General features: G+C 38.5%; 1 protein-coding gene across 4 annotated transcripts in view; it reads left to right on the top strand.

The window, feature by feature from the left end:
- The first annotated feature begins 2,281 nt into the window (after positions 1-2,281).
- The window catches only part of ryr3 (ryanodine receptor 3), an 87,529-nt gene continuing 74,553 nt past the window's right edge, over positions 2,282-15,257 (top strand). For all 4 annotated transcript variants that reach the window (XM_082147425.1, XM_082147426.1, XM_082147424.1 and 1 more), the window contains exon 1: positions 2,282-2,417. In XM_082147425.1, the coding sequence (XP_082003551.1) occupies positions 2,370-2,417 (48 nt within the window). In that variant the 5' untranslated portion in view covers positions 2,282-2,369. The remainder of the gene's footprint in view (positions 2,418-15,257) is intronic.

The following is a 15,257-nucleotide window of genomic DNA, read 5'->3' as shown; positions in this document are numbered from 1 at the left end:
CACGTAGATCCAACAGGTCCTCATAAAGCAGCTTTTTTCTGACTTCATTTGTCTCATCAAGACCCTTACGCTCAGTTTCCGACAGTCCCACCTCCTTCATGCCAGAACTAATCAAAGCTTTGCCCTTAAGAGCTGCCCTTCTCTTCGTTACGGAGCCCGGACCGTTAATGACTGGGAGAAATGTACTTATCTTGTTTTTCTCTCTGATTGTTTTGTAAAGCTGAAGAACAGTGCTGGTGCCCTCATTGACAGTCTGCTTCCTTATTAGAGTGTTAACCATTATGACGGTCTTTCTAAAAAAGAAATTATCCAAATGAGTTGCAAATAAATGCTGTTTAAACTTTCTACTCATTAAAGAAGTCTGAAATTTATTTTTATCACGGTTTCCACAAAAATAATAACTGATGATAATAATATAACTAATAATAACTGTTTCTTGAGCACCAAATCAGCACATTAGAGTGATTTCTGAAGGATCATGTGGCAATTGAAAATTCAGTTTGTTCACCACAAATCCGAGTAAATATTAAATCGGAGTAATATTTCACAATATTACTGTATTTTTGATTAAATAAATGCAGCCTTGGTGAGCACAAGAGGCTTCTTTCAAAAACTTTTCAACGGTAGTGTATAAATTAATATATCATTTGATATAATGCCAGTAATAGTGGAGAATTATTTCATACAACATACTTAATGATAAAGATTTTACGCCAAAGAATGGACCATGGGTGAATAAAAAAATATTCTCAGACATTTCAATTTAACTTTACACTGATTTTAGTTCTGACTATGGGCTATCTGCATTAATTTAACAGTTGTGTCAACAAAGTAAAACATTTAAGTTGAGAATTTGCTATAAACAGGTTGCAAAATAAAGCAAGTAAAAGTCTTTATAAAATCTACAATCAATGCTTATATAAAATCCATAGAACTTTAATTTCTTACCAGCATCATCCTCTGGCTACTTCACTGTATTCATTCGAACTGTAGTCTGTCCCATGAGTCTTTCCTGTATTGTCCCCTCTGGCTGTGATTGACACATAACTGTCCAATCAACACTGACTTGAACAGGAATTATCCAAATCCAAGATCTGAGGTCAATGTCAAAGTATTCTGTACAAAAATAGATAAATAAAAACAAGCAGGAATGATACCGATGGGAGAGGTATTAATTGGGCAGGCAAAGGTAAAAAAAAAAAAAAAAAAAAAAAAAAGGTATAATATTTAGAAATGTGTGTGTTTGGAGGCATGATCTAGCAGGGGGAAATGACTGATAGCGTGTCACGACAGCCTCTTGAAGAGCTGCGCTGTGAATCCAGTGACTGCAGTTCAGAGTTGGCCGCCAGAGAGCGCTGTTACCCCAGAATTTAATCTAGAGACCCAAGTGACCCAAGACGACCGTGAATGTGACGCGTGTAAACAAGTAGCCTACTTAGTATTATGCCCTGTCTGTCATAGGCAAGCATTCATATAAAATCAGCATCTCATATTTAAGATACAGTCATTAATGTCTGTTTGAATGTCAATTTATTCCATTGTATCTTTTTTTTTTTTTTTTGAGTTGACTGAACCTGTATTAGCTAGTAGCCTATTTTATTTTTTTATGGTGTGTGTGTACTTGGCTAATAACGCTGTATAGATTATTGTATGTAGCCTAATTATACCAATTTCAATAGGTCTAAATTTGAAATTGAAAACAAAAATATTATTCAATTTTATATTTTGCATGTCATGATTATTTGTTATTTTCCTGCTCTTATTTTTCATTAATGCTTTGACAATATTATAGCCTATGTTATGTAAAATAATTATGGCAATTAAGTAGGCTACCTTTAAAATTGATGATTAATTTTTTATTAAAATTTTTTTAGCTACCAAAGTGCATTAGAAATATAGCAGAAATAACATTATTTCTTTATGGTCGTATCGGCATAGATTTTGGTAAGCTTTATCAAAGTATAATGCAATTATTTCTTTGTTTGGTGTGTTTATAACACCGTCCCAGTGGCTTAAATTAAGAAAAAAAAAAGAAGAAAAAAAAACCTTATACAGCATCATTCCTTCTCACATTCATCTGCTTTTAAGATACGTTTAATATTGCAGCATGGAGAGTATTTTTGCATGCTGACTTAACTTAACCCCCCCATATTTTCCGATTGACTGGAAGACCGCAGGTGATGCAGATGCGCTCGTCCTCGTGGTGGCATTGAGACACTGAGTGACAGCAGCGGCAGTGGGCTTGCCCGCTCTCCCTTATATGGCTGTGGATGGAGCGCTATGCTAATATCGGCAGGACAGGAGAAGCACCGCTCCGCTGCCTGCTGTCAGTGGTGGCTTTCGGAGTCTAGGCAGGCTCTTCTACAGCCATGGCCGAAGGTGGTGAAGGGGAAGATGAGGTCCAGTTCTTACGAACTGTAAGTAAAACACGGTCTTTTTTTTGCAAATGCAATATAGATTTTTTGTTTTGTTTTGTTTTTTTGCGCATTGTTGATGATTAATTACGATAAAGACAGTGTAATGCTGAGACATCAAAAATGTTGGCTTGTACTCCGGGTTTAAAGCAACGCTGTTGGGCTTTTCTCAGTGGTCATATTGATTTATTTTCCATCCTTATGCATATATTATAGCAAGGTGTCATATTAGCAGCTATTTAAAGTATTATTCCTTTTTTGGAACTTGAGTCAGGTGCGAGTTTTCGCTCGCGACGCACCTGTAGTCAACGCACGTGAATGGGAATTCAATGAGCATCAGGCAGGTGCAAGGACAAATGATGTTTATGCCACTTTAATTTTAGCGAGAGGGAGATGTGCATGTCTGTCTAAGAAGATATAAATATGTGTTTTGTTGTGTTGTAATGGTCTAGAACGCTACAACAGAGGAGTTAATGAGCGCGCGATTACTAAATTAATCCATTTGGCGCTCGTGCACTGGTTGCCGATCTTAAATTCTGCAGTATTTTTCACTCCATAAAGAAGTGTTCTGTTTGTGTGTTCTCCCGCATGCGATTACATTTGATACGATCCTCTCACCTTCTTTAGGACTTTTCTATTTCTGTGGTTCAGCGCAGATAGGTTACATAGATGCCATGACGCATGGCAGTTACCTGTGTAAACGATATGATAGGATAGGAATCTGTGGTGTAAATTACTTGTCACACTTTGTTAGTTAGTTATGAAAATGAAGAGGCGGTTGAGTATAGGTGTCTTGACTGCTTAGTATACTTTAGAGGTTGTTACAAATAGGCTACACTCATAATTTTCTTCTTTATTATCATTTTTCTGCACTAAAACTGTTTGGGCAAAATATACATTTTAAATCACAAAGATCCGATACTTGTTGGGATAGTCACAAATCTCTACTCAGGCATTCAAGTGTAGGTATCACCGTGTGTCCTATTTGGCGTTCTGTACTTCTACGCCATTTTGCAGTATGCACGAATAGCATTTTCACATGATAAGTTTGATTTGAGATGACACTGCCTTTCTGAAACTCATACACTCTGCCATAGTATTAATTGTTTGTAGTGTAAATGAACAGTGCATATACATAGTTTGCGATGCAATTAATGATATATTTGTCCGTTTATTATTTTTTAACAACATGTTAAATATTCTGAAAAATCTACTTTTCAATTTCAGCAACTAATATCTTAAACTGTGGACTGCTGATCATTATAAAATTCGCCATATCAATACAAGGGGTCTAGATGAGGCATTGTACCAACCGTTGTGATAACCATTCACAAGGCTAAGCTAATTTATATTTTTGCACCAGAACCCTTCTGTCCATAAATCTAAATGTCATATGGTTTTTCCATTTCTGCAAGAAAAAAAAATCTTTAAAAAAATCTTTACAAAACAAACTTTTCTCATTCTAGGCTATTCGTCTGATCGACACAAATAATAAAGCTACAGACACTTCTGACATAAGAACTTTGGTTCATTTATTAATTTAGCATATGTGGACTGATACTTTTTTGAGAGAATTTGGCCCATTATGAATGATTGGCAGGGAATCTTGTGAGAACAATGTCAAAATATCCAAACTTCACAAAACTTGGTAGACATGGACAAAAGGGCATTCTGAGAGTACTTGCCAAATTGCTATATTTTGAAATCAGAACAGTTTCTGATGTGGCTTTGGTAATGTTCCTGAATGGGAGTGCTGCAGGGACACAGCATTCATGAAATAGTAAATTAGGAGTAGCCTATTAAGACAATTCACAGTTTAGGTTAGGACACAGTGCTTTAAATAATGCATGCATGTATATATATATAAAAAAAAACTGTTTGGGGCCCCAGTTAGAATTTTTATATAAAGTGTGTAAAATATGTTGTATCGAGTTATGGTTTTGAAGAATTTGTGTTAGCATGGTTGATATTTATCATCTATCATTTGCATATGCAACATCAATCAAATCCATCACACCAATTTACTGCAGTCTGTTATTGCATCTTGCATTAGGCAGGTGTGTGACATCTCACTTCCCTGTTAAAGCGTTAAAGTGAGAACTCTGGCAGTGAAGGTTACAATCTCACTAAATAGGGGACATTAATGCACTCTAGATGTCTGTGAAAGGTGCCCCAATTCTGTCTTTGCTGTTGGTTGGCTGTGTACACTGCATGCACACAAAATACTAGCAGTTGCATGGGTTTCACACCCCATTTGCTGGTCATTTTATGCATCAGGATGTAATCCCTTCTCTTTAGCTTATTTTTGGTAGCGAATAGTTTGCTCAGACAATCAAGGCAATTTACTCTGAATGACATCAATAACTGGCAGCATGGTTAAACTATAATGAATAAGTGGAGATTAATTTCTCAGGGGAAAACATAATTACTATAAATTAAATAGTAAAGTCACAAAGAAACAATAAATCAAAAACAGTTTCATAGGGCCTCCACAGGTTACCCATCTCTTAAGAGAAATGGCAAGAAATTCATTGTCCAATGTGCAGTGTTGGCCAAATGAGACTTGACAGTGTTGTTTGGGCACACTTCTATAAATCCAGATGTAGAGTTGGCCAGTACAGTAGCAGTGGGCTTATTTGGAGTTTATGTTGTTCTGGAAGCCTTCTGCATTCCAGGGTTTAAATTTAGCCTCTTAAAAGTTAATACTTCCACCGCACATACACACACAGTTCTCAGGCTCCATCTCCATAGGTCATTGCATCAGCTAGTTTAGCAAGCCAGGCCACTGATGTTTCAACACTGTTTTTATTTGCACAGTATCGTATTTTAAAGTCAACAACTACCACGACATGTGCTAAGATATTAAAAAAATACTGCAAAGAGTACCGCAAACCTGGATTAGTATACCGTATCATCACCTTACTGCATGGCACACTGGAATACTTGATTCTGATTGGTCAATCGTGGCATGGAGTGGTCGAATATCTTTGCATAATGATGGCTACACTATAATCTATCAGCTAAAGTGTACATTTGACCCTTCTCCATATCAGCATATTACACCACATTCGCTTTCTGCAACTACAGTAAAATGGCCTTGGAGTAGCCTACTTCAGCATCAATTAATAAATTCATGTTAATTTGTTAGCAAAAGTCTGGCGGATGATGCAAAAAAATTTAACAGAACAGCAGTTTCTTTCAGTTTTTCCCCTCCGTTTGGCCTAAAACACTGTGTTTGTGGAATCGTGGTCATCCAGTTTGAAATGCTGACTACAAACACAGAGGTTTTCTTTGCAGCGTTCTCTCTGTATTTACGATTCTTTGAAGCCTTTAGCCACTGCCTACAACGTGCTGGATCCTTCACTGAAAACCGAAAGCAACTCTCTCCTGTTAAATGTTTACTCTTTTAATTCTTACAACCAGGAACAATACAAGTCGACACCATTTTAACTAAAGGTTTGCTAAAAACTATTTCCTACTAATGCATAGCAGACTGGTGGGAGTGGCCTTGGATGTCAACATGCCCAGTGCATTATCGGTATAGAAGGTTTCTTACCTATTTGGTAAGAAAATTAGGTACCTATTTGGCAAAAGGGAGGACAACAGCCTTTTTTCTCTATTTTTTTTTTGCCTTTCTACTGTAGAGCAGCTAAGTTTTATTGAAACCCCATTTGGGCAGCGGTGAAGTACACATTTAAATCAATATGCCATTGCATAATGAAATGTTTTCCATATAAAACACAGTTGCCATTTTTATTTTTATTTTTTTTACACACATTTAAACAGCATATTTTTTACAAGGTAGCACAAATTTCCCCCCATTTATTTTCTTCAAATAAGTTTTTTTTTGAAAACACCCCCCATAGACATAACCTTTAATTTACACTAGTACATTTGCAGGACACCAGACTGTTTTGACAGCTCTTAGTGTGTATCTTTGATCAGCAATTGAGGTGGATATTTGAAAGCATTTTGTGATCTGCTCTCACTATTCCACCATCACTGAGATTGTGCTGAGTGTAGATAGCTTCGGCGACTATGAGTAATGAGTGGCGCCCTGGTAAAAGGTAAACCGAAGAGCTTTGGGGCACAGCTGAAATCCGCAGTATGTGGATTGAATTTTGTGTGTGCGACCCTGTGGTTTTTGTATAAGACACATCTGCGGTCTATGAGCTTCATGTGGCAGCTTCAGCTCATTGAGCTTCCTTCAGATTAATTACTGATGGCCCTGCTCTTATTGTGCCCTCTTGGTTTATCCCAAAGGGAACAAGCCATCTGTGCTAAAGGACAGCACTAATGCTCAAGATTAAAAGTGTTTGTGTGGGTGTTTACTGTACCAACATTTGTAAAGCATGTTTAGCGTATAATTTATCTGACAGGATTCCATCAGACTGGTGTATAGGTTGAGCTTGTTAACTGTTCTAAAATCCACTTCAAGCAATTAGCTATGCCAGGATTACACAAGAATTCTTGTCACAGCAAAGTCAGCACATGTGTGGCATAGCTTTTGCTTGTCTGACACACAGGCCTCATTGCAGCGAGGCGGCCCCTGGAGCTGACAGCTTACTCAAGAGCACAACAGCATTGCTTAGAGGAAGTACCCAAACAAGTTCTTGATAGTTATCGCTATGAATTAATATTCTGTCACTATTTATTCACCTTCATGTCGTTGCAAACCCTTATGACTTAAAGTAATGCTTTGATTCAACAAGGATACATTAAATTGATCAAAAGGGGAGTAAAGACATTTAGAATGATTTCTTTTGAACTTTCTGTTCTTCAAAGAATCTTGAAAATGTATCATGGTTTCCACAAAAATACTAAGCGGCACAACTGTTTCAGCAATGATAATAATAAGAAATGTTTCTTGAATAAAGTTCAGGTTCTCCATCACAGGAATAAATTACATTTTAAAATATAATAAAACAGAAAAGTTTACCTTATTCCCTGTATTACCTTAGTTTTCCGACAAATATCACGATTAAATGGTGGATAACATTGTATCTATAATGTATAAGAAAATTACAAACATACCACTCTGAAATGTCCTGTGAAATCCGTGCTTGCAAAGTCTGCACAAATCCGTTCTGCACTGTCCTCTTGTTCGTTAACATTGTCAGGGTCTGAATCGAGCTCGAAATGGTTTGAAATTGACGCCATCCTTATTCATATTTACACTAGAGCAGAACTTGCAGTTATGGAGGGGCGGAACACGGCATTTCCCGAAAACACGGCAAGCATCAAGCATGAAAATATATTCTAGTACACCCCAAAAACAAAATCAAGACTTGGTAAAAGGGCATACTTGGACCCCTTTAAAATAAGGTGCACAAGTCGGATGGACTACTTTTTTGATATTTTATGATGATTGCCATTTTTAACAGCTTTTAAAAGTTCTCATTCATATTACAAAAATCAAATTTTGTGTCTTTGCAATTGTATGGAAAAAGCATACAGTACATTATTAAAAAAATAATTTTGAATTAATGTCATAGAGGTTTGGAACAACATGAGGGTGAGTAAATTATAGGATTTTTGGGATCTTTCCCAGTCCATTAATTGCTCCTCCAGCCGTAAATGGTGAACTCAGAGTTCAGTCCTTCTTCACTGACCAAACCACATCTGATGCATCAGTATTTTTTCCACATGCAGAGATATCTCTGTCTACCGGCAGTATTTCTGAATTCATTTGTTAGTGTAGATGGAGCGCACTCAGGCATGCATGCAAGCCACTTTTGCGTGAGGCTATTTTTCCCAGCAGTGCGCATGCTAAGCTTAGGTTGCTGTCTTGCTGAGTAATACAATTTGTAATTTGTCTGTAGTGGAAGACACAGTATTTGCTGTCTGTGACACTGAAGCTCGTTTCCCTGACCCAATCACATTTTAAGCAGTGCTAAACATCAAACCAAACATCAAAGCATGCCTTCTGCTGTGTCACTCAAGGAAAGATCTCTGTAAGGATGCTTGACAGCACTGGTGAAAAGGCTTTTGCATTTTAGTCTAATCACCAAAAAAAATGATCTACATCAGTTGTAGAACAAAGAAAAGAGTCACTTGAAGTTGTAATGTTTAAATATATTCTTCTGTGTGAATCCAGCCTCTTTAGTTATGTTGTGTGTGATTACTTTTGCTAGAGCATTAAAAGTGGGGGGGGGGGGGGGGGGGGGGGGGAAACACATTAACTGCATTAATTGCACAAAACAACTCTATTTTTGATTAATTAATAATTGCTTTGAGCATGTGTCTACAATGAAATCAGTTTTTTAAAGTGTGAAAAGACATTCAATTAGAATCATTCATCCATAGTTAGACATGGATTTAATACAGCACGAAGCAAATCTTGAGCACAGTGCTACTGTATCAGGGTTTCTCAGTATCGGATAGCCAGGAGGTCTGTGGAAAATTTCTGAATTGAGAATAAAAAACCTCACGACAAGTAATATGATTATTGTGCATGTATAGTGACAGCCCATTTTTGGGGTTCTCAGAGTATATTTTCCCTTTTTTTTCCATCATCAATCATCATAAATTATTATAACTACTGCCTTTCACTGAATTTAAATGAAAAAAAAAAATGTATATTAAATAATATTAATAAAAATAAATGTTATGTTCAGGGGTGCGTTTTCCAAAAGCATCGTTAGCCAACCATGGTTGCAAGTTTCGTCGTTAACAGCATAGTTCAACGAGTTGTTGTTTCCCGAAAACCATAGTTCCAACAAACATTGGCAAACAGCATCGCAAAGTTGTGTGGTTGGAATGACAGCTGTCAAACTGAAGCCTACTGTCTTGTTTGCATGACATGTGGACTTAAAGGAACACTCCACCGTTTTTTGAAATAGGGCTTATTCACCTTCTTTCCTACATTTAGATAGGTGGGCAAATGCATTTTTGTCTCAGTGCATGCATTGTTTTACTTTGACAGGGTCGGCGCTAGCTTAGCTTAGCATAATGAATGGAATCCTTTGTTGCCAGCTAGCATGTCCTGAGTAAAAGTGATATAAAATTTTTTAAAAAACCCACCTAATTACTTCTTGTGGCCTGCGTATTCACAACAAGTACAAATAGCGATGCAGATTAACACTAGACGATTTCCTATGCAGATATTGACTTGGGACTATATTAGGGGGAAGCACAGGTGAAGCACTGCTACTTGGGCGCAGAGATATCACGCCCAAGTAGCAGTGCTTCGCCTGTGCTTCCCCCTAATATAGTCCTTAATATATAAGTCAATATCTGCCTAGGAAATCGCCTAGTGTTAATCTGCATCACTATTTGTACTTGTTGTGAATACGCAGGCCACAAAATTCCATTCATTGTGCTAAGCTAAGCTAGCGCCGACCCTGTCAAACTAAAACAATGCATGCACTGAGACAAAAATGCATTTGCCCACCTATCTAAATGTAGGAAAGAAAGTGAATAAGCCCTATTTCAAAAAACGGTGGAGTGTTCCTTTAAACGGGTCATCGGATGCCCATTTTCCACAAGTTGGTATGATTCTTTAGGGTCTTCATGTAAGGTTTGTAACATACTTTGGTTAAAATTCCTCAATGGTTGTGTAAAACAACACCCTTTTTACCTCCTCAAAAACAGCTCTGTTCACAGCAACCCGTTTCGGTGCATGTCTCTTTAAATGATAATGACCCCATTAATGACTGTTCATCCCACCCCTCTCTTCCTTGGCAGCCTGCCTTGGTGGACAGTATACAAATGGCTGAGGGTGGAAATATGCTAATACGGGACAGTCTGTCAGTGGTAGTGGGCAGAGCATGAGCAATACGACATCATATTGGTCAGAAAATCCAAACGGCTTGATTATTGAGAGTGTTTAGAGACTTTGAGTGAATGGATTTTTTTCATTGTATGGTGGTTGTGTCCACACATTGCAAAGACACATTTATATGCAAACACCATATAAAAGTGAATTTTGCATCCGATGACCCCTTTAATAAATCCTTATCTTGAGCAAAATAAGCAAGCTGACATTCAGTGCAATCTATATCTTTTATTTCTAATATATGTGTGATGTGTGACACATGATGGCCAAGTATGGTAACCCATACTTGGAATTTGACCTCTGCATTTAACCCATCCAAGTTAGTGCGCACACATTAGGAGCAGAGTGGTGAGTAGTGAACACACACACACTGCAAACGTGGATACACACACTCAGAGGAAGAACGGAAACGCACCCCTGATTGGTAGATCTTGTTTTATGTTTGTTGGTAGTGTAGTACTTAAGAAGTGATTTGACAATTTATCATGAAAAAATAAATAAGAAATTTAAAAACACAATTGGCTATTGCCATCTCCTGAAGGTGTGTCTGTGAACAGTTGCTGGCAATAAATTTGAGTTAAGGAATAATACATCAGCTGATTAAACCAATCTCAAATTGTTATGCTGACAATATATTAAAATGCATTCAATTAGAAGACTGAAGAAAAGTGCATTTTCACTTAGAGTTTGAACCCCATTGTACATATAATGATTTATGATGTGTTTGAGACCCAGAAACCTCATCTCAAGTGGTGTTTACTACAGATCCGAATGATGATCCCGACAAATCCCCCTCTCTGGACCTAATGGGTGGAGCTTGACCTAGTCCAGCTCCACCTCTGTGGATCTTATGGGTGGAGTTATGTTTAGCGACCGTTACATCCAGCGAGGGGGAGCTAGATGTCAAGCTCCACCCATTGGCTCTGCAGTGAACAGCCTTTCCATCTTTCAGATAACTGAACAATTCTACAGTGTTCAAGACTTTGGCTGACTGAGCATGTGCGTACATTTCAAAATAGCATTGTGGGAGGGGCTACGCTGTGTATTCACCTTTTCTTAAGTTCATGTCAGTCGCAGGGCCGGGTGAGTTGTGAGTATTTATTTGGCACCAGAGCACATCAGGACCTCTCAAGTTACAGCCCCTGAAGTCTTCAGGCCACACACCCACACCTGTTCATGTCCTTAAAGACACACACTGAGTATGGTGGAGGAGGGGGGTGGAGAGATCTGTATATCTCTGCTGCACCTGTGTTTAAACTCACAAGCTTGAATAGGGTTGGTCAGTAAGGTGCACATTGGCTTGGCAGATGGTCCAGGAAGTCAGGCGTATGGAATATGGATGCATAACAGAGAGTTTGGAGAGTTCTGGTACTTGCCCTTGTGATTTGGAGCAGACGCACCCCACCCCCCAGCATCCTTAAACACGCAACACCCCTATAGATAGACTGTGACTCTGCCCCTTAGCTGTTTTGCAGATGGCTTTGCGGCTTTCCCCTGGATCACTTTGCTGCAGATTCACCAGATTCCTTGGCAGGGGATCTAGGTGAGACTTAAGAAAGGGAAGATCTCCTCTTTTAGATAAAGACCACTCGACTGCATTAGGCAGATAACGCTGTATTGTAAATGCATACATACATCTGTATAGGTACACCATCTGTCTTATACTAAATCAGAATGAGCTTTTATTGCCAAAAGTCAAAAATAAAATATGTACAAAATAAAGTAAATAGAATATATATAGAAATACCCAAAGCACAGATAAACGTAACATATATACATAAATCTTCAATAGATGTGCAAAGGGAAAAGTAGTGCACAGAATTAGTGATAATATGCATGCATGTACAGTTTAAAAAATATGACTGGATTTTGCATATTGCGTATGAGATGTGTTGCACGGTATTATTGCACATGATAATATGCAGATTGGTAAAGGAATAGAAAATGGTCTTAACCTTCATGTTCTTACAATCCTGTATGACATTATTTCCTCTGTGGAACACAAACGAATATATTTTGAAGAATGTTTCAACTGTTTTTCTCTAGACAATGAAAGTTAGTGGGATCCAAAACAACACTGGACCTCATTGACTTTTATTGTATAATTTTTTTTATTTTTTTTTAAGCATAACAACAACAAAAGGGCTTATCAGTTGGACTCAAACAGGAATCAATACACTACTGTTCAAAAGACTGGGGTTGGTATGATCAAGTCAGCAGCCTTGATTGATCTATAGAGTATTGTATTGTTTAAAGATAAGACTGATCATTTAATTTGTCAGTAGAAAAGCAAGCACTGAAAATATACTTTTCAGGTTATAATGAGGAGCAAAATTGGATTAGAACGATTTGGAAATTGCTGGCAATTTGTTTGTCAATCCTGTAGGCTTCAGTTCAGACCCAGTACACACATTTCATCTCCATTTAGAAAGTGTACTCAGTCGAAACAAATTTGCTTAGAATGTCAATGTGCCCCATACCTCAGACACCTGCTCTGTGGCCTGCTCTCCATTACAGTGAAATCACAAAATAATATGTACCCCCAGTTATGATATGCTTCAGATGATATGCATTAGCAATCATTGTAATATGCTGATTTGGTGCTTAAGAAACATTATTACCAATGTTGAAAACAGTTGTGCTGCTTAATATTTTTGTGGAAACTGCGATACATACTTTTTTTTCTTTGATAAATATATATATTTATTTTTTTCAACAAAAACATTTTGTAACATTACAAATGTCTCTTCTGTCACATATGATAAATCAAATGCATGCTTGCTGAATAAAAGTATTAATTATTATTATTTTTTTTAAATGGGGTATGGTGGGTAATGTTATATTAGGCTTATTTGTTTACATCAAATGTTGGTTTGGCATCTGGATTATTTTACTAGGCGCTCCCACTGCTTTACTGTCAGAGTTTTAGCATAGCTTAGACAGCGGCGTTTGACAGCCCAATTTAATTAGCATAACTCAAGCCCAAATATACAGTGGTTATTATCTGTCTATTCAGAATTCTGGATATTCTTGTTAGGTCTCATCATATTAACACATCCTGAACCTGATGAATGAAATATAAAAATGAACTTCTATGCCGTGACTGTGTTAAAGAATTGTTACTGCTCTGATGGTGTTCATCAGAACCATGGCAACCATCGGCTAGGATTAATGTGATACGTGAGCTGGCACACAAGAAAAGCACCGGGTTGGACTTGGAAACAAATGAGACAGAAATCAATATATTCATCCTGAGAGAGAATGAGGATGTACAGAGATTCATTGTGGATTCTAATGACATAAGTGTCTCCACTCTTCTTCCTTTCCTTCAGTGACAACTTTGAGATAATTTAGCTTTTGTTACATCAATCAAATTTATTTAAATACAGTATTTACTTATTTATGACTTGACATGATATGTCTTTCAATTACATTTATTTTTCAGGAACCTGAGAAGTTCTTTATACATTTTTTTTTTTTTTTGCATCTGTTTAATTTTTTTTCTGTTTTATTTTATAATTCATATGTTTTGCTATTGATAACTATTTTAGCTAACAATATTGCTGCTAATTGATCATTTTGTAAGTAAAGTGTGCAATTTTTTTATGTAAATTTTTGTACTTTCCCATTTTAACATGGAATTAACTATAAATAAGTGATTCCTAGTCATTCCTCATAAAGTGTAAAATTTAATGGTTATGTTTGGTTTTATTGGTTTTCCCTGTCTTCCTGCCCATCTGTGTTCCTAGTTAGTATCATTGGTTGTTAATTAGCTCTACATCTATTCTGTTTTACTTTGATTACTCTGTAAAAAGGATTTTTTAGACCTGGTGAACTTTCCAGACCGCTCTCCGTGCGTGTTTTTCAGGACTAGCCTGAACGAACGCATAAAGGCACGCCTGCCTGGTGATGGTCATTGGGGAAATTTCACCACATTTGTGGATTGGATGCTGGTGAACAATGGTTCAGTGTTCACCATCTGCCCTGCTGTGAAGGACATCACCTGCCCCACTCTGGACCCAGAGCCCTGCCAGCCACCTTCTAAACCCTGCATGGCGCGTACACCAAGTTTCCTGCATCCCACCTAGCCTTCCTCTCCAACCTCATCTGCCTATAACAGCCAGTTCCTCTGCCCCGCCTCTGCTGTTTCCATTCAGTCCCTCGATTCCACTCTGCTGTGTGATCTGCCTCGGGTCTTCCAGTTTCCAGCTCTGCTTTGTCAAGAGGATCCGCTGGCTTCACCTCCAGCTGCCGAGCCCGTCACTCCACCTCGGCTTGTCAACCAGTCGTCTGCACCTTGGCTCCTCCCTCCCTCGGCTCCACCTGGGACCATCGTCCCTCCGGCTCCACCTTGGTCAGACATTGTTCTGCCTGTGCTACAGACTTCCCGGCCTTCAGCTGCGCTTTGTCCCTCCACCTCTTTGGCTCCATCAGGCTTTACCCTCCCTCCGGCTTCACCTTGGTCCTCAGTCCCATCGGCTTCGCCTCAGTCCTCTGGCACTCTGACTTCACCTTGGACGCTTGTCGTTGCAGCTCTGCCTCAATCTCCTGATCCATGATCCCTGACATCTCCGATCGCCTGGTCTCATTGGCTCTTCAGCTCCACCTGGGTCTCCACCTCTATCGGCTCCGTCGCCGTCTGTCCTCCCCCTGGTTAAACCTGTTAAAGTCTCCATCATGGCACCTCTCTCTTTCGACTCCACCGTGGGCCTTAGCCCTGGCTGTAGTCTGGGTCTCCGCCTGGTTCCTCCTGCTCTTGGCTCCTGGCTCCTTCTGCTCATGGTTCCCCCCACCTTCAGCCCCTGGTTTCTCCTGGTGGCATTTTCTGTTCACTGTCCTTCACTAGCCCCACTTCCGCCTCCAGAGCCCCCACCCTTCCTCCTCTGTTGGACTTTTTTTCTTTGTTTAAAGTTTAAAAGGGGTTATGTTCGGTTTTATTGTCTTTGTGTTAATTTTCCCTGTCTGTTCCTAGTTAGTCTCCTTGGTTGTTAATTAGCTCTAATCACTAATCACTGGTTAATTACTCTGTCTGTGTATTTAAACAATTAGTTCCGTTTGGCTAACCA

This window comes from Leuciscus leuciscus (genome assembly GCF_965113295.1).
Source record: "Leuciscus leuciscus genome assembly, chromosome: 19".
Taxonomy (NCBI): domain Eukaryota; kingdom Metazoa; phylum Chordata; class Actinopteri; order Cypriniformes; family Leuciscidae; genus Leuciscus; species Leuciscus leuciscus.
The sequence above is the reverse complement of the archived record's forward strand: the minus strand, read 5'-3'. Positions and strand labels throughout refer to the sequence as shown.